Genomic DNA, 19,815 nt, shown 5'->3' on the forward strand with positions numbered 1-19,815 from the left:
GTCGTGTGGTTAAGGCTATGCTTAAGATTAGATTTAAAATCGGATTTTAAGAAGATACATTGTAGAAATAGGCGGGGTTTAGCCATAATGATGTCTTTGTGGCTGTGGTAACTAGTGACGACCAAAAGACATCGGTAACTAACCTTTCTATCTGGTGTGTGCCTGCCTGGTTGTGGTGGGGGAAGGGGTCGTTGAAGTTGATGGAACCGCCATCTTGAAAAGTGCCATCTGACAGTCTAGCTACATTTTCTCGACTGTCAGAATCCGTTGAAAACACTTTTTTTTTTCTTCCTAGGATTCGTGGATTTTTTTGTTGTTGACACTTTAGGCTAATGGCTCAATAAGCTACATGCCGGGGACTCACCATTTACCGTTGTTTATTGGTACGTACTTGCTAGCTAGTGCATGCAGTTTAGGAGACAGGAACAGCTATTGAGCTAGCTAACCGGAGCAACATTAACTACCCATTTCTCTTTAGCTACCGGTAACTTAGCTACACCGATGTATTTATAAGTATGACTCGTCTTTACTTGTTATATTGTACTCGATAGATGGCTACGATAAGTTGTCTTATTGTGTGTGAAAAGCCACTGCACTGGGGTCCATTGAAATGCACAATGTTGCTTGCTAGATAACGCTAGTTAGCCGTATTTCAGACCAGTGTGTTTGACACGGTTCGGTTTGACCTGTCTTTGCGTTGGTTAACTAGGCCATTCTGGAAAATGCTAACCGACGTTATCTAGCTTTCGCCCACCGTTTGGATATTGATGTTAACGTTATACTGTTAGATGTTGGCTTTGGTATTTTTTTGCCAGTTAACTTTAGATAGCTATCTAGCTATCTAGAGGCGTCAAGTTGTTGACGGGAACTGGCTAACGTTAGCCAAATATTTTTTTTGGTTAGCTAACGTTAGTTGGCTACCTAGGAAGCTTTAGCTTTTTGGGTAAAGATTGTGGTAACGTTAATGTTAGTAGTTTGTGAAAACCACGTCAGCTGTAGCTACGTTACTTCGATAACTATCTGGTAAACGAACGTTACGTTAGTTGTCCGCAGCGTACCTAGCTAGCTATCAAGTAGCTGTCTATTGTGTTAGCTAAACTCAGCAAAAAAAGAAACGTCCTCACTGTCAACTGCGTTTATTTTCGGCAAACTTAACGTGTAAATATTTGTATAAACATAACAAGATACAACAACTGAGACATAAACCCAGACATAAACTGAACAAGTTCCACAGACATGTGACTAACATAAATGGAATAATAATGTGTCCCTGAACAAAGGGGGGGTCAAAAGTAACAGTCAGTATCTGGGGTGGCCACCAGCTGCATTAAGTACTGCAGTGCATCGCCTCATGGACTCCACCATATTTGCCAGTTCTTGCTGTGAGATGTTACCCCACTCTTCCACCAAGGCACCTGCAAGTTCCTGGACATTTCTGGGGGGCGGGGGGGATGGCCCTAGCCCTCACCCTCTGATCCAACAGGTCCCAGACGTGCTCAATGGGATTGAGATCCAGGCTCTTCACTGGCCATGGCAGAGCACTGACATTCCTGTCCTGCAGGAAATCACGCACAGAACGAGCAGTATGGCTGGTGGCATTGTCATGCTGGAGGGTCATGTCAGGATGAGCCTGCAGGATGGGTACTACATGAGGGAGGAGGATGTCTTCCCTGTAATGCACAGCATTGAGATTGCCTGCAATGACAACAAGCTCGGTGCGATGATGCTGTGACACACTGACCCAGACCATGACGGACCCTCCACCTCCAAATCAATCCCGCTCCAGAGTACAGGCCTCAGTCTAACGCGACTCTGACCATCACCCCTGGTGAGACAAAACCGCGACTCGTCAGAGAAGAGCACTTTTTGCCAGTCCTGTCTGGTCTAGCGACGGTGGGTTTGTGCCCATAGGCAACGTTGTTGCCGGTGATGTCTGGTGAGGACCTGCCTTACAACAGGCCTACAAGCCCTCAGTCCAGCCTCTCTCAGCCTATTGCAGATAGTCTGAGCACTGATGGAGGGATTGTGCGTTCCTGGTGTAACTCAGGCAGTTGTTGTTGCCATCCTGTACCTGTCCCACAAGTGTGATGTTCGGATGTACCGATCCTGTGCAGGTGTTGTTACACGTGGTCTGCCACTGCGATGGCGATCAGCTGTCCGTCCTGTCTCCCTGTAGTGCTGTCTTAGGCGTCTCACAGTACGGACATTGCAGTTTATTGCCCTGGCCACATCTGCAGTCCTCATGCCTCCTTGCAGCATGGCTAGGCACGTTCACGCAGATGAGCATGGATGCTGGGCATCTTTCTTTTGGTGTTTTTCAGAGTCAGTAGAAAGGCCTCTTTAGTGTCCTAAGTTTTCATAACTGTGACCTTAATTGCCTACTGTCTGTAAGCTGTTAGTCTTAACGACCGTTACACAGGTGCATGTTCATTAATTGTTTATGGTTCATTGAACAAGCATGGGAAACAGTGTTTAAACCCTTTACAATGAAGATCTGTGAAGTTATTTGGATTTTTACAAATTATCTTTGAAAGACAGGGTCCTGAAAAAGGGACGTTTCTTTTTTTGCTGAGTTTATGTACTGTTAGCCTGACCCGGAGAATCCTAAAACTATGCCAAAACGACTAAGCTAAGTGTTGAATTTAGCTAGGGGTATATTTGAGTAACCAACCATGCGTTACTGTGTTGTGATTTAGTTGACAAATTGTTTTTGTTTTCACCCACTGGAGATTGGCTATCCAGCATTTGTCATATTTTTGTCAATTGAGACAGATGGGGCTATTCCTTAAATCATGGTATTAAGTGTTCATAAGCTGTCTCAGTAGCTGGTAGAGCAAACACTCCAGCACCAGGCCATAACCATGTAACAGATGTAAATTAGCAGCTGACAGTGGTTATTTTTTGTTAGTGGCACGGGACTTTGTTCAGGCTAATGTGGTGATTAAACAGTTTTTCCTGTCGTTATTTGGTCGCCTGTGGTAGACAGAATTTAATGCCAGACAACAACCAATGTTGTCCATGACATTCATTTTGACATCTTCAATTTATTGTAGTATTTTATAGAGCAATGATTGAGTTGCACACTTTCATCAAAGAATGTGCCTGGACAGGGGCCAATGTCAATGGTCCCTCAGCACAGCCCCGATGCTCAGTCTATTAATACACTTTTTTTTCTCAGCCATTCGCATATCTGAGGTGCTGGTTTAGCATAAGCCAAGATGGCTTCACTGTAACCTTTAACCCTATTTCTCCCAGGCTTCCCCACAAGATGGGAATTCCTAGCAAATACTTAGGTAAAAAAAAATTAAAGTCTGAGGGCCAGGTGTACACAGTGGGAAATTCTGTTTATCTTTTGAGGCATATGCCTAGTGTGTGCACTGAACATGTTTCACTGCTTTGTTCCTACGGTGAGGTGAGTTGTTGACAGTGTTCTAAATTGCCACATAAGCTGTGACACCAGGTGATTTGACTAAGCACAGTGTTCTGAACTAGCAATGATCTTGCCAGTATGTTGAGTGCAGAGAGGTTAGCCCAGTAATGCTTGTCTTAATGCTTTGAAATTTAAACAAAGTTTAGACTGCTTTTGGGGAGAGTTGTTGGGATGCTGACATGTCGACAAGGAAGTGCACTCTTTTCCTATGATGGAAAAGCAATGGTTTACCAGCTCTTTGCCAGAGATTTAAAGTTTGTCTCATGACCTAGACTAAGTATTTGTTTTCACCTGGTTAACACTTCTTATTTAGAAGGTAATGTAACACAAAATAATTAACTTATATTACTACTTGTTTCAGTAGCATGTGACCTTAACATAAGAAATCTTACTGTTAGTAAGAAAATGTTGTTCCATTACAATGAGTAATATGCAAATTTATTTTTTGTTTGTTTCAGGTGTGCGTTGATCTGTTGAGGTTGAGGTGGTCGTTCTGCTGCATGTGTCAAAAAGTCTGTCGTGTCACTGCTGCCTGTGGAGCCTGTAATGGGCCAGAACTCCCAAAGAGCACTATCATTATTTTATTTTTAACCTCTGGACTCTGTCCCAGTCAGGTACATTTGTGAAGCTGTCTGTTTGACCACCATCTACTTTCTATTTGACCACCTCATCTCAACCCACATTGTGTACTTTGTGTCACTGTGTGCTTTCCCATTGTCTTATGAATGTTTTCCTTCCTTGCAGAAGCATCATGTTTTGGAAGTTTGATTTACACACAACGTCCCACATCGACACCCTCCTGGAGAAGGAAGATGTGACTCTGACAGAGGTGATGGACGAGGAGGATGTCCTGCAAGAGTGCAAGGCCCAGAACCACAAGCTGGTGGACTTCCTGGTACGACCTCAGTACATGGAGGACCTAGTAACTTACATCACGCAGGAGCCATGTGATGATGTGGAGGAGAAGATCAAGTACAAGTAAGTGGGATTCACACACAGTAGGCCAGGATATACTTACGGATATATGCCAATTTTGAGAACGATTTATTGTTTTCTTTCAGTTTCCCTTGCATTTGTTTACCTCAAGGGAATTCCCCCTACAATCACAATGGGGCAAACATGACTTGCTAGACAGTCAATTATATAGGACCTTTGATATGCTCTTTTGTGTGGTAGCGGTACTGTATTAATTGATCATTAAATGTTGTACTTCTATGCTATTTTCAGGTACCCCAACATATCGTGTGAACTCCTTACCTCAGACGTTGGACAGATCAATGACAGACTGGGAGAAGATGAACGTTTACTAATGAAACTTTATGGCTTCTTGCAAAATGAATCTCCACTCAACCCTTTACTGGCCAGTTTCTTCAGCAAGGTCCTGAGCATCCTCATCGGTAGGAAACCGGAACAGGTGAGATCAATACAAAACCTAACTCTAACCACACGGGTTGTAAAAAGTGTATGACCTGCAGGGTTTCATGAATGCTCCAGGAGAAAAGATTGTCCTTTGACACATCCTTAAACTTCAACTATCTTTTGTAGATTGTGGAGTTTCTGCGGAAGAGGGAAGACTTTGTCGACTTAATGATTAAACACATAGGGACCTCCGCCATCATGGACCTGCTGCTCAGAATGCTGACCTGCGTTGAACCACAGCAGCTCAGACAAGATGTCTTAAATGTCAGTGTTGTTATTTGGTTTTCTTCGCGTTTTAGCGTTTTAGTCTTTTCTTTTGTGTGTTCAATTATCAACCTTTATCTTCTTCTCCTCCCACAGTGGCTGAACGAGGAGAAGGTGATCCAGAGGCTTGTTGATATGGTCCAGCCTTCTCAGGATGAGGATGTAAGTCACATTTCATCAGCAGTTTGTTTGGTGTCCTGTTGCTCTTTTACAGTGTCTTACAGTCTCTCTCTGTTCATCATCCAGAGGCACTCCAACGCATCCCAGTCTCTGTGTGAAATCATCCGCCTCAGCAGAGATCAGATGTTCCAAGTGCAGGGCTGCTCAGAGCCTGACCCATTACTGGCCACACTAGAAAAGTAAGTCTCTACAACCTGTTTTTTTTTTTTTTTTTTTTTTTTTTCAAGAAGGAATACTCATTATTACTGTCATGTTTTATTGTCGTGCCAAAGTCATTACTAACACCTACTCATTCATGGGTTTTTCTTTATTTTTACTATTTTCTTCATTGTAGAAAAGTAGTGAAGACATAATAACCATGAAATAACATACATGGAATCATGTAGTAACCAAAAAAAATGTTAAACAAATCAAAATGTATTTTATATTCTTCAAAGTAGCCACCCTTTGCCTTGATGACAACTTTGCACTCTCTTGGCATTCTCTCAACCAGCTTCATGAGCTAATCATCTGGAATGTATTTCAATTAACAGGTGTGCGTTCTTAAAAGTTAATTTGTGGGATTTCTTTCCTTAATGCGTTTGGGCCAATCAGTTGTGTTGTGACAAGGTAGGGGGTGGTATACAGACGATAGCCCTATTTGGTAAAATACCAAGTCCATATTATGGCAAGAACAGCTCAAATAAGCAAAGAGAAACAACAGTCCATTACTTTAAGACATGAAGGTCAGTCAATCCGAAAAATGTAAGTACTTTCAAAGTTTCTTCAAGTGCAGTCGCAAAAACCATCAAGTGCTATGATGAAACTGGCTCCCATGAGGACCGCCACAGGAAAGGAAGACCCGGAGTTACCTCTGCTGCAGAGGATAAGTTCATTAGCGTTAACTGCACCTAAGATTGCAGCCCAAATAAATGCTTCTCAGAGTTCAAGTAACAGACACATCTTAACATCAACTGTTCAGAGGAGACTGAGTGAATCAGGTTTTCATGATCAGATTGCTGCAAAGAAACCACTACTAAAGGACACCAATAAGAAGAGACTTGCTTGGGCCTAGAAACACGACCAATGGACATTAGACTGGTGGAAATCTGTGCTTTGGTCTGATGAGTCCAAATGTGAGATTTTTGGTTCCAACCACAGTGTCTTTGTGAGACGCGGAGTAGGTGAACAGGTGATCTCTGCATGTGGTTCCCACCGTGAAGCATGGAGGAGGTGTGGGGGGTGCTTTGCTAGTGACACTGTCTGATTTATTTAGAATTCAAGGCATACTTAACCAGCATGGCTAACACGGCATTCTGCAGCGATACACAATCCCATCTGATTGCGCTTAGTGGGACTATCATTTGTTTTTCAACAGGACAATGACCCAACACACCTCCAGGCTGTGTAAGGGCTATTTGACTAAGGAGAGTGATGGAGTGCTGGATCAGATGACCTGGCCTCCACAATCACCCAACCTCAACCAAATTGAGATGGTTTGGGATGAGTTGGACTGCAGAGTGAAGGAAAAGCAGCCAACAAGTGCTCAGCATATGTGAACTCCTTCAAGACTGTTGGAAAAGCATTCCAGATGAAGCAGGTTGAGAGAATGCCAAGAGTGTGCAAAGCTGTCATCAAGGCAAAGGGTGGCTACTTTGAAAAATATCAAATATATTTTGATGCAACTCTTTTTTTTTTTTCTTTTTTGTTGCTTACTACATGATTCCGTATGTTCATAGTTTTGATGTCTTCATTATTATTCTACAATGTAAAAAATAAAGGAAAAACCCTGGAATGGGTAGGTGTCCAAACTTTTAATTGGTTCTGTACATGTCCCTTCCTTTCTCTCAGACAAGAGACTGTGGAGCAGTTGCTGTCCAACATCTTTGACAAAGAGAAAAATGACTCTGCCATAGTCAGTGTAATTCAGATTCTCCTGACACTCTTTGAGACACGAAGACCAGCGTAAGTTAATGATATCCCATTTTACATTTTTATTTATTTTGTGAGTTTTTCTGATGTACTGATCTGTCGTTTGCAGGTTCGAAGGCCATTTGGAAATCTGTCCTCCTGGTATGAGCCACCCATCCTTCTCAGTCAATCAGAGCATTCTGGAGGCTGTCAGACCCAGGCTCAAAGACTTCCATCAACTGCTGCTGGAACCCCCAAAGGTAATACAGTACTTCACATACACGATATATACAAAAGTATGTGGACACCCCTTCGAATTCGTGGATTCGGCTATTGCAGCCACACCTGTTGCTAAAAGGTGTATAAAATCGAGCGCACAGCCATGGAATCTCCACAGACCACCATTGGCAGTAGAATGGCCTTACTGAAGAGCTCTGACTTTCAACATGGCACTGTCATAGGATGCCACCTTTCCAACAAGTCATTTTTATGCCCTGCTAGAGCTGCCCCGGGCCAACTGTAAGTGCTGTTATTGTGAAGTGGAAATGTCTAGGAGCAACAGCTGCTCAGTCGTGAAGTGGTAGGTCACACAAGCTCACAGGACGGGATCGCCAAGTGCCGAAGCTCGTAGTGTGTAAAAATCATCTGTCCTCGGTTGCAACACTCACTACTGAGTTCCAAACTGCCTCTGGAAGCAATGTCAGCACAAGAACTGTTCAACCAGAGCTTCAAGAAATGGGTTCCATGGCCTAGCATCCGCACACAAGCCTAAGATCACCATGAGCAATGCTAAGCGTCGGCTGGAGGGGTGTAAAGCTCACCGCCATTGGACTCTGGAGTGATGAATCACGCTTCACCATCTGGCAGTCTGACTACAGGAGAACGCTACCTGCCTGAATGCATAGTGCCAACTGTAAGTTTGGTGGAGTAAGAATTATGGTCTGGGGCTGTTTTTTATGGTTCGGGCTAGGCCCCTTAGTTCCAGTATGCAACGACATTACAGATGATTCTGTGCTTCCGACTTTGTGGCAACCGTTTAGGGAAGGCCCTTTCCTGTTTCAGCACGACAATGCCCCAGTGCACAAAGCGAGGTTAATGCAGACGTGGTTTGTCGAGATTGGTGTGGAAGTACTTGACAGGTCTGAACAGAGCCCTGACCTCAACCTCATCGAACACCTTTGGGATGAATTGGAATGCTGACTGTGAGCCAGGCCTAACAGCCCAAGATAAGTGCCCGACTTCACTAATTCTCTTGTGGCTGAATGGAATCAAGTCCCCGCAGCAGTGTTTCAACATCTCGTGGAAAGCCTTCCCAGAAGAGTTGAGGCTGTTATAGCAGCAAAGGGGGAGGGACCAACTCCATATTGCCCATGATTTTGGAATGAGAAGTTCATCGAACAGATGTCCACATACTTTTGGTCATGTAGTGTACCTATCGTCTTATACACACACTAAACATTGCAGATATTTCAGGCCATTTCAGTAAGCTAAGTAGAGGTTTTTCTTTGTTATTAACTTGAAAGAAATATGACTACCACAATATTTTATATAAACTATTACTACATTTCTCTTTTTTTGTTGTGATCCTGCTATCTTAATCTCGGTTTAACTTTGAGTCATATTTATCTTCAGAGTAGGTGGTCTTTCCTCTAAATTGACTTTACAAGTGCAGTCCACTCTACAAGTTCACTCCAGTGGAGGTTGTGTTTGAGTTACCAACTGAATGAGAGCCTGAGTGTTCCTTTCATCACCATATTTGCAGAAGAATATCATGAAAACCACATGGGGAGTGCTAGACCCCCCAGTGGGCAACACCCGGCTGAATGTGGTCCGTCTAGTGGCCAGCCTCCTGCAGACCAACACTCATATCATCAACATGGAGCTGATTAACCTCAACACTCTAGGAGTCATACTCGTAAGTTTTTTTTGTGATTTTAATTTATTTTTTACACATGGTTTTTAGTACTAGTTGTTCCTGCCTTAATCAGCACCTGGATTTAGACTGCTATGCACAGGGATTTCTGTCTTTCATTACACTAGTTCTTTTACTACCCCCTTCTCATAACTAAGGTCAACAGGGATGATACACACTTCAACAACTTGGTTTGGAACATTTTCTTATTAAACAAATGTATGTTTTAAAAAAACAAAAACATAATCTGTTTATTCTCAGGACATGTACTTCAAATATATATGGAATAACTTCCTGCATTTACAAGTTGAAATCTGCACTGCGATGATCCTAGCGATGCCCCCAGCCCAAAGTGAAAACCTCAAAATCAACAGTGATCAAGAGCCTGTCAGAGAAAGCCACCTCATCAAACATGTGAGGCTTTATCACCCTTTTCTTTACATCTAGAATGGTATTCATGTCAGACAAGTCAATCAACTCTTTTGTGCGCTGTGTTTTAGCTGTTTCAGAAGTGCCAGTTTATACAGAGAATTCTTGATGCATGGAGCTCCAATGAGAAAGCGCAGTAAGTACTGTTATTATTAATGATATATGTCTAGTTGTTACTAGACCACTGCAGATTTGTGGTTTTAAAGCTCTTATGAGCTCTTTGGTTTTTCCCTTTGCGAAGGCTGACAGAAATGTCACCACAAAGTGCCAGTAGGCTTCAGTGTGTGTTTCCTGTTGCAGGGCTGAGGGTGGACGTAGACGGGGCTACATGGGCCATTTGACCAGAATAACCAACTCAGTAGTTCACAACAGTGACAAGGGCCCCAATGGTGCACAGATACAGCAGCTCCTCTCCGGTGAGTGGGCTTTGACACCCGAAACGAATGAGGTTGTTGGAGCGAAAACTATCCTTACTATATCCTGAAATGAGGTGGAATAGACTAATCTTGTTATTTCTCTGTGTTATTTCAGAGCTCACAGAGGATGACAAAGAGAGATGGGAGACCTTCATTTCTGGTCAGCTAGCTGACACAAACAAGAGAAACACTGTAGACCTAGTAAGTCTGATACAGACACCTCAGTTACTTAATGCCAAAATATGTTTTCAGAGTACGCTGTTACACAGTATTTACACTGACGTACTGAAAGGTGAAGTGCCAGTAGTGCCAAAGCTGTTTGAAGGATGTCTCGTGGTTGTCCTCTTAGTAATAAGGTCGGTTGCACTGTGCACTAGGTGAACACACACCATATTCACTCATCCAGTGATGACGAGGTAGACTTCAAGGACAGCGGATTCCACCAGGATTCCTCTCTACAACAAGTAAGTCTGTAACTGGATGAGACTATATAAATGCTGCTAAATCTGCATATTGATACTTTAAAAAAAATAATAGTTATCATTATTATACTTGTCTAGTAATAGTAGTACTGATATTGTGAATTTTAACAAATATTAAACGTGTCTTCCAATTGTGAGTATGCTTGTGCTCTTAATCTTTAAACGATTAACCTATAGCTACCGTATTAGTCATTTGTTTTGAATTGAAGTACTTGAAGTTTTTTGTAGTGCCAAGACTATATCATTATCGTTGGTCCTGGGTTTGCCAGGCCTTTTCTGATTATCAGATGCAACAAATGACGTCCAATTTTATTGAGCAGTTTGGCTTCAATGACGAAGAGTTTGCCGATCAGGATGATGTCGTGGAGTGAGTACTGATCCTGCATGTTTTCTTCATAACCTGCTATTCTACTGGTTGGGGAATTTCAATAAGGGTTTGGGGTGACTAGACTGGTGTTCTATTAATACATTCTTTGCTTCCTTAACAAAGGACTGGGAATCAGTTTCTTTCTCTGTACAAAGGTTTAGGTTACATACATGTTTGCAATTAACATTTACATATGAAAATAAAATGCCACTGTTTGGATAATGATATCTCTAGTGGGGGGGGGGGAGTAAGTGGTAGGTTAATTGGATGTCAGTCTGAATTCAGCAACCCATGAATGTCAAATGTTCTTATTACATTTAAGTAGCTCATATTTATACAGTTCTACCATTTAAAGTAGATTGCCTGTGTCACTTTCAATTAAGACTGATGCTTTGCTTGGACCAGAGTCCAGATAGTAACTTTGTAATTGGTAATTGCAAAACAGTTTTTAAATTATTTTTTCTTGATCAAAATTGGGCTTTTGTGGTGGGTGTGGCCATGGGCGTGGCCTCCGACCAAACATTTTAAAGGCCCTCCTGTTGGCCAGTGTCAATGTAGCTGTTTTAAAGCTCACTTCCTGCAATTCTACACATTTTGCCATCCCTTATGCTACCTGAGTCAAATATCCCTTTTCTACCAAGATGTTTTTCTGCCACCCTTATCATCCTGCCAACTTTTACCACCTCTTTATATCTGAAAGGTATTGCTGGTATCAAAGCCCAATTTTTGTTCCCGCCAAACGACCTACTAATCATTTCAGTGAAGTTCTGCCTACGGCATAGTATGAAACGTAGCTGTAATGCTGAGGCGGCTTTGGCACGCACTACGCTCTTAAACTCTTAATGGTTGCTAGACAGCCAGTTATACATTTTGCAAGACATGTCACTTCACCCATCTCTTCTCATAGCCCACCACATGCACTGTTTTCTTAAACATAACCGGATAGATGCATAAAGAATTACTGTGGGAAGAAATATCACTGAATGATGAAACTATTGGAATAAAGTACGTGCAATTTGAAGGCATGTATCAAGTTGTTGCTTACTGAAACGTCCCAAAGTCATCCAATCCTTGTAATAAATTTGAAGCAATAGCCTACTAGATTATAATTTCAGCACTGTTTTGATTGGGACGGCGCAATCGTGCTGCTTTGAGACAAGTGTGGGGACTCATCTTGGTAAATCAATAATCCTTTTTAAATCTCTGATTTGGATATTGTTTAGGATACAATTACTTGCCTAGTTAAATACATGTATTTTTTTATATATATATCGTAAATCCTATGTGAAAGCAGCAGAATATTACAAAATCACCAATCATAATTTTGGCGATTTTTGATTCTCACTGACTGTCTAGCTTTTACCTAGGGGATTGTTTGTTTTCAAAGATCTTATTTAAAAATATATAGGTACTTAATATCTGGTTTTAGATGTTTGTTTACACTGAAAAACATCTTTCCATGTAAATGTTTTATTTTTTTACTGTTTGGACATGGGCGGCCCGAGGAAAAACACTTTGGCGACTCGCCCATGACTTTTCTATGCACAGTAAAAACCCTGCATAATTCAGTTTAGTTTGGAGTAAGTAGTGCACTTCAACCCTGCTCTGTGCCTCTGGCTCTTCTTGTTATGTGGGTGATCTGCTGGCAGTTGGGCACCTGAGGAGAATGACCAGATGAGAATGGCTGGCTGGAGTTTCTACATAAAGCTGCTTTCATGTGAATAACATTGTGCCATCCTTCTACCTGTTAATGGGCCTCTGTAGGTAGGCGTCCCGAAGCCCTTGTGTTTAGTCATTGTTTGTAGTCATTGTCTAATTAATATAACTAAACTAAACTCTTTTCTTTAACATTTCAGTATTCCCTTTGATAGAATATCAGACATCAATTTTTCCTTGAATACAAATGAAAGTGTAAGTATTTTAATATAATTTAATGCATTTCAAAGGTAGTGAAAGGATGTTAAAATGAATGCCATGTTGTCTTCCATTTGTACCAGAGATCTGTTCAATTCTCGTGGAAATGAGTAAGATCATTTTCTTCAAACTGATACTTTATCTCCCAAAGCTTTAAAGTTTACAATTTTTTTATAATGCTGTTAGTCTTTACCCTGGGATTATTTTCAGCCGCAGAGACAATGTCTGTTTTGAATCTAATTTCCTGCAAGGCTACACATTTTGCAATGGCTTATGCCTTGTTCTTATGCTATCTAAGTGATTCAAACATAAGTCAATGGGGGGGCCACATTACATTTTTGAAATTTCAGATTCTCCCAGACTAGTTTGTATTTTGGTAATTGTTAGTTCTCAAAGATGATCCTATTTAAAAAATAAATAAGTTGCTCCATTATCTTTTCAACAATCTTTATCTGGTTTTAGTCATTTTAAGTTTACACTGAAAACGTTTTACCATCCTGAAAAGGATTCCCCTAAATGCATTTAGTGGAAACACTGGTACATATTAGCTAATGCTGCACTCTAGATTTCTGAAGTTCTGTTACATATGAAAATGATGCACATATTTTCTTCCCTTTTCCATTTACAGTAATGAGGAAGTGGAGGCATCACAGCATATCTTTTTGTGTATCTTATGCTTTACCCTGGTATTGGTGTTGTCTTCCAGGCCAATCTAGCCCTGTTTGAGGCCTGCTGTAAGGAGAAGATCCAGCAGTTTGAAGATGCAGGCTCTGATGAGGAGGACATCTGGGATGAGAAAGATGTCACTTTCGCACCAGACGCTCAGAGACGTCCTCGGTACGGCAGCGCCTCTTGGCGGATATGTAAATTAAATGTTTTAAATGACTAACAAATCTTCTTGAGGCTGATTCAAAGCACCAATTGGGGTTTGGGTGATTTTCTTTGATACATTTTAATGACTTTTGTCCATTCTGTGCCTCCATTAGGAGCTCTGGCAGCACAGATAGTGAGGAGAGCACAGACTCTGAGGAGGAGGATGTTAAACGTGATCCCTTTGACCCCAACAACCCCAGCTCTGATGACAGAATGGAGGTGGACACTGGTGAGGGTGAGTGATTGTTCCGGGTTGGCGCACTGGGGTTGGGTTAGTGGTTCGTTGGGTAGGTCGGTCTGGTATGATCTTTTCAAGATGATGCCTTGCTTTTTTGTGACGGCTGCCCTGTTGCTTCAGGGCCTCTGTGGACAGCTAACTTTGACGACATACCCATGGACACCGGGAGTTCTACGGCGATGGGAGAATCTGCCCCAGCCTTCACCACCACTGCCCCAGCCTCCCCCTCCTCCCCTGCGGTTATACCAGAGTCTGCTGGCTGGAGCTCTCCCAACGCCTCCCCTGACAAAGCCATGGGCTGGGCAGACTTCTCTAGCAACTTCTCACCAGTTAGGTAAGGGTTCATCATCCCACCACCCTCAGTCCCAAGGCCTTAGGTGACACTATTGCCACACATTTCCATATTGCGTTATCCTTCCATGTAGTATGAATAAGGATGGGGGTGACGGGTGTTCTGTTCATTCCCCTGCCTTTCCATGTCTTATATTTGAGTTTGGCTATTTTAAGAGGACAAATTCAAGACCTTTTCTGACTATCTTCCAGACCCAAAGATCCTTTGAGGAGCAATTCCCCAGTAGCAATGGAGACCTGTATAGAGACAGGAGACCCCTTGGGTGTCAACGCACCAATGCAACCTGAAGGTGAGGTTTGCCACTGAGCTATACAGGAATAAGTGTGTTATGGCTCACTCTGTGGTCACTGTTATGATGCTGTCCATGTGTGACGTCACAGATTCTGACCAGTGGCCAGGGGACGAGGCAGCCCAGCTAGCCAGCTCCCCTGGAGGGAAAGCCGGAGGCTCGGACGCAGAGGAGTCCGTCACCACTGAGACGGTCACCAATGGATCCATGAAGGAAACAGTTAGCCTTACTGTAGATGCCAAAACTGAAACTGCCATTTTCAAGAGGTAAGGCTTTTGATGATTCACCATACCCCGTTCCTCTGATCACCAATCCTTCCTTTACAACACAGCCATTCACCTCACAGAGCATGTGGAATTGACCTCTGTGTCTTGCCACGTTTTCCCCCTCCTGCACTGAGTGACTTAAATCCATGCAAGGCAGGAACACTCCAGTAGACTTGTATAAATATCTATATACCATTTTTGTATCACCAAACCTGCCGAACCTACATTGCTGTCTGTCTGTGTTGTTTGAGAAACTGTCCTTCACTTTAACTGCAACACTTACAACATGAGCTTCCTCTTTCTCTCTGGCGTGCGTGTGGCTTCAGAGTGTTGAAATCTTATCGGTATGTACAGCCAGTCGGGGGGCAGACATCTGCCGTGTCTTGTTTTCATGTCAGCCACTGAGTTTTTTTATTATGAATTATTTTGCCATCTCCATTTGCATGTATATCTCAGATGTATTGATTTGGTCGTCGCTCGTCGTCAATGACGTCGTGAATTGGCCGTCGGCCCTCAGGATTAGCCACTCCCAGGCTTTGAGTTGGCCTTGTTCTCCTTTCTGTCGATGCCTCCGCCAATCCACACCCCCACCTGGACAGTCTTCAAAATGTATCCGCCACCTCCTTGTGCTGGTGTCTCATTGGCTTTGGTTTGTAGCTCATGGCATTGTGAGGTGGCTGGAATAAACTGGAGAGAGATTAATCTTAGCCTAGCAGTAGTCCTGTTGTCACGCAAAACGCAGCTCTACTAGCAGTAGTCCTGTTGTCACGCAAAACGCAGCTCTACTAGCAGTAGTCCTGTTGTCACGCAAAACTCAGCTCTACTAGCAGTAGTCCTGTTGTCACGCAAAACTCAGCTCTACTAGCAGTAGTCCTGTTGTCGCGCAAAACTCAGCTCTACTAGCAGTAGTCCTGTTGTCTTGCAAAACTCAGCTCTACTAGCAGTAGTCCTGTTGTCGCGCAAAACTCAGCTCTACTAGCAGTAGTCCTGTTGTCGCGCAAAACTCAGCTCTACTAGCAGTAGTCCTGTTGTCGCGCAAAACTCAGCTCTAGTAGCAGTAGTCCTGTTGTCGCGCAAAACTCAGCTCTAGTAGCAGTAGTCCTGTTGTCGCGCAAAACTCAGCTCTACTAGCAGTAGTCCTGTTGTCGCGCAAAACTCAGCTCTACTAGCAGTAGTCCTGTTGTCGCGCAAAACTCAGCTCTACTAGCAGTAGTCCTGTTGTCGCGCAAAACTCAGCTCTACTAGCAGTAGTCCTGTTGTCGCGCAAAACTCAGCTCTAGTAGCAGTAGTCCTGTTGTCGCGCAAAACTCAGCTCTAGTAGCAGTAGTCCTGTTGTCGCGCAAAACTCAGCTCTAGTAGCAGTAGTCCTGTTGTCGCGCAAAACTCAGCTCTACTAGCAGTAGTCCTGTTGTCGCGCAAAACTCAGCTCTACTAGCAGTAGTCCTGTTGTCGCGCAAAACTCAGCTCTACTAGCAGTAGTCCTGTTGTCGCGCAAAACTCAGCTCTACTAGCAGTAGTCCTGTTGTCGCGCAAAACTCAGCTCTACTAGCAGTAGTCCTGTTGTCGCGCAAAACTCAGCTCTACTAGCAGTAGTCCTGTTGTCGCGCAAAACTCAGCTCTACTAGCAGTAGTCCTGTTGTCGCGCAAAACTCAGCTCTAGTAGCAGTAGTCCTGTTGTCGCGCAAAACTCAGCTCTAGTAGCAGTAGTCCTGTTGTCGCGCAAAACTCAGCTCTAGTAGCAGTAGTCCTGTTGTCGCGCAAAACTCAGCTCTAGTAGCAGTAGTCCTGTTGTCGCGCAAAACTCAGCTCTACTAGCAGTAGTCCTGTTGTCGCGCAAAACTCAGCTCTACTAGCAGTAGTCCTGTTGTCGCGCAAAACTCAGCTCTACTAGCAGTAGTCCTGTTGTCGCGCAAAACTCAGCTCTAGTAGCAGTAGTCCTGTTGTCGCGCAAAACTCAGCTCTAGTAGCAGTAGTCCTGTTGTCGCGCAAAACTCAGCTCTAGTAGCAGTAGTCCTGTTGTCGCGCAAAACTCAGCTCTAGTAGCAGTAGTCCTGTTGTCGCGCAAAACTCAGCTCTAGTAGCAGTAGTCCTGTTGTCGCGCAAAACTCAGCTCTAGTAGCAGTAGTCCTGTTGTCGCGCAAAACTCAGCTCTAGTAGCAGTAGTCCTGTTGTCGCGCAAAACTCAGCTCTACTAGCAGTAGTCCTGTTGTCGCGCAAAACTCAGCTCTAGTAGCAGTAGTCCTGTTGTCACGCAAAACTCAGCTCTACTAGCAGTAGTCCTGTTGTCGCGCAAAACTCAGCTCTAGTAGCAGTAGTCCTGTTGTCGCGCAAAACTCAGCTCTACTAGCAGTAGTCCTGTTGTCGCGCAAAACTCAGCTCTAGTAGCAGTAGTCCTGTTGTCGCGCAAAACTCAGCTCTAGTAGCAGTAGTCCTGTTGTCGCGCAAAACTCAGCTCTACTAGCAGTAGTCCTGTTGTCGCGCAAAACTCAGCTCTACTAGCAGTAGTCCTGTTGTCGCGCAAAACTCAGCTCTACTAGCAGTAGTCCTGTTGTCGCGCAAAACTCAGCTCTACTAGCAGTAGTCCTGTTGTCGCGCAAAACTCAGCTCTACTAGCAGTAGTCCTGTTGTCGCGCAAAACTCAGCTCTAGTAGCAGTAGTCCTGTTGTCACGCAAAACTCAGCTCTACTAGCAGTAGTCCTGTTGTCACGCAAAACTCAGCTCTACTAGCAGTAGTCCTGTTGTCGCGCAAAACTCAGCTCTACTAGCAGTAGTCCTGTTGTCACGCAAAACTCAGCTCTACTAGCAGTAGTCCTGTTGTCGCGCAAAACTCAGCTCTAGTAGCAGTAGTCCTGTTGTCACGCAAAACTCAGCTCTAGTAGCAGTAGTCCTGTTGTCGCGCAAAACTCAGCTCTACTAGCAGTGAGCTTTGTTTTTAAGCTTGGTTCTCAAGTCCAACAGACCTTCAAAATGCCATCTAGGTAGTTGTAAATGTAGTTCACTTTGCCAGGTCATTTTAAATAACAATGTGTTCTAAATTGACTTGCTGCTTAAATTAAAGGTTAAATAAATTGTACGTAACCACCGCCTCAAAGAGAAAATGAATAAGACCCTTACAAATACCCAAATATCCTGGAGTGTGTTAGTTTTGCCTAGTAATTATGACAACGTAGTCGTGGTTGTTTTAATGACAAAAATCAAGACCGATGGCTGACAACTTTGAATCATTTCGGTGAGTTTCAAAACTGTCATTATCTCGTGTTCTGCTCTTCGAAGCAAGCTCACTCTTAAAAAGAGGCAACTGCTGTAAGTGGATGGTCAGAAAATCGAAATGGACTCTTGCTGCTTCTGTCCATTTGCTGTCCATTTTGTTCCTTGCATCCATTTTTAACCGCCATACGCATTTCGACACATTCGTTTGCCCAATGCTTTGATGTGGTCTGTCTCTCCCATTCTGCATGCGTCAGTCTTTTCCGTTCTGTGTCTAAACAGTGGGGGGTTTCTGTCTACTATTGTCATTCTGAATGTTTGAAATGGCAAGAGCTCTGTAAATGTTCCTTTTTTTCTCTGCAGTGAGGATGTGAAATTGTCTACCTCGGAGGACACATCTGCAAAGTACGTTATGGGGGAGAGTGGAACACCAGAGAAGAGGGTCCCTGCATCTGTCCAGCCAGTCAGCAACTGTTCGAAACCAGGGTCTGGCTCCATGTTCTGAACTTATCCCTTCACTGGAACTGTCTCGTACTAGTGAGCTATTTTCAGACATGCTGTTGTACCGGTTCTGTCTCATGATGTCCTATCTTTATTTCTTCCCTTCCACAGTGCACATTCAGATGAGAAATCTAAAGTCCCCAGCGACGCTGTTAATGGTCCCCTAGAAGGAACAGCAATGGACGAAGCCAAGTAAGTGTCAGCTAGAATGAGGTTGTGCTGTGGGGTTCCAGTCTGGCATGTCTTATCACTTGTGAAGTGTGTGTCATCCAGTATGTTACACTATGTCCTCTGTCTGCCCGCCTACAGAACAGAGCAGAGCGTGGCCTCACCAGCGGCAGCTGTGAACGGCCCAGGGTGATGTGTGGTTCCTGCCACGCACAGCTCTGTCCCTGGGCCACCAGTAGAGGGCATTGCAAGTCCACAGTCAGAGCTGCTGCTGCACTAACTTCACCAGATCAGGACCAGCAATATTAATATTAGGCTATTACAGACAGTTGTACAGAAAGTTGGAACTGAATGAAGAGATACTCTAATGGATACAGTTATTATAATTTTTTTGCATTCGTTTATATACTATTGTTATGAGGTGATCCGTCTGATATTTTGCCACTCCAAGTTAAATAGTAATGTTGCTATAGTTAAAATGATTGTATGAATAAAATATTTTATAAAAAGAAAATGTATACAGAAACAGAAGATAACTGAAATGTACCAATTGGAAAACTTGGTGTGATTTTCATAGGGTTTTCCTTCTGCACAAAATCAGAATTTTATTTCCAGCTACCATGCAATGTTAATCGGCAACCCATGTTGGTATGTTTATCAGTACGCTTGTTGGTAGGAATCAAAATCATTTTAAATATTCAAAGGTTTATTTTGCCACAGCTATTATTTGTAAATGTTTCTTGTATACTTTCAACATGAGCAAGATTTGAAAACCTTTGGTATAGTTTTTAACTTAATTTATTAAGGTAGATAATGTTCTGTTACTTAGTGCCATACACATGTTCTCTCCCGCTTGACAACATTAAACTGTACAAACCCAAGGTGAACAACTAGAAAATGGTTTCCAGTTGCACGTATCTAGTGAGTGTTAACAGTCTGAAGTCTTGTGGTAAATGGGTTCCATTTTACCACTGTTACAAACATTCTACCTGCAAAATGATGCATGTGTAATGAATATTCTTGGTATTGCTTCAATCATGCATCAACCATTGATTATTTTTATACAGTGCATTTGGAAAGTATTCAGACCACTTTACTTTTTCCACATCTTGTTAAGTTACAGCCTTCGTCAAAATGGATTGAATAATTTTTGTTCCCCCCCTCAATCTACACAATACCCCATAATGACAAAGCAAAAACAGGTTTTTAGAAATGTTA

At 43.0% G+C, this 19,815-nt stretch overlaps 1 protein-coding gene across 8 annotated transcripts; it reads left to right on the forward strand.

Moving 5' to 3' along the window:
- Nucleotides 1-141: 141 nt before the first annotated feature.
- On the forward strand, nt 142-19,495 carry ppp6r3 (protein phosphatase 6, regulatory subunit 3). 8 transcript variants are annotated; one of them, XM_029757984.1, is made up of 26 exons: nt 142-383; nt 3,889-4,044; nt 4,175-4,408; nt 4,658-4,844; nt 4,976-5,113; nt 5,210-5,275; nt 5,360-5,472; nt 7,124-7,237; nt 7,314-7,443; nt 8,946-9,098; nt 9,357-9,509; nt 9,596-9,660; nt 9,825-9,940; nt 10,056-10,141; nt 10,318-10,404; nt 10,692-10,789; nt 12,646-12,700; nt 13,410-13,540; nt 13,690-13,805; nt 13,935-14,148; nt 14,358-14,455; nt 14,547-14,721; nt 15,048-15,065; nt 18,292-18,414; nt 18,541-18,621; nt 18,739-19,495. In XM_029757984.1, the coding sequence occupies exons 3-26, from the start codon at nt 4,182-4,184 to the stop codon at nt 18,788-18,790; spliced, it is 2,796 nt and encodes a 931-aa protein (XP_029613844.1). In that variant the 5' UTR covers nt 142-383; nt 3,889-4,044; nt 4,175-4,181; the 3' UTR covers nt 18,791-19,495. The 8 variants fall into 8 exon arrangements, with proteins under 8 accessions (XP_029613844.1, XP_029613848.1, XP_029613847.1 ...); XM_029757988.1 differs by having other exon boundaries at nt 13,950-14,148; XM_029757987.1 differs by having other exon boundaries at nt 10,710-10,789; nt 13,690-13,811.
- The last annotated feature ends 320 nt before the right edge of the window (nt 19,496-19,815 follow it).

The sequence above is a fragment of the Salmo trutta genome, chromosome 7, assembly GCF_901001165.1.
Source record: "Salmo trutta chromosome 7, fSalTru1.1, whole genome shotgun sequence".
Classification (NCBI taxonomy): domain Eukaryota; kingdom Metazoa; phylum Chordata; class Actinopteri; order Salmoniformes; family Salmonidae; genus Salmo; species Salmo trutta.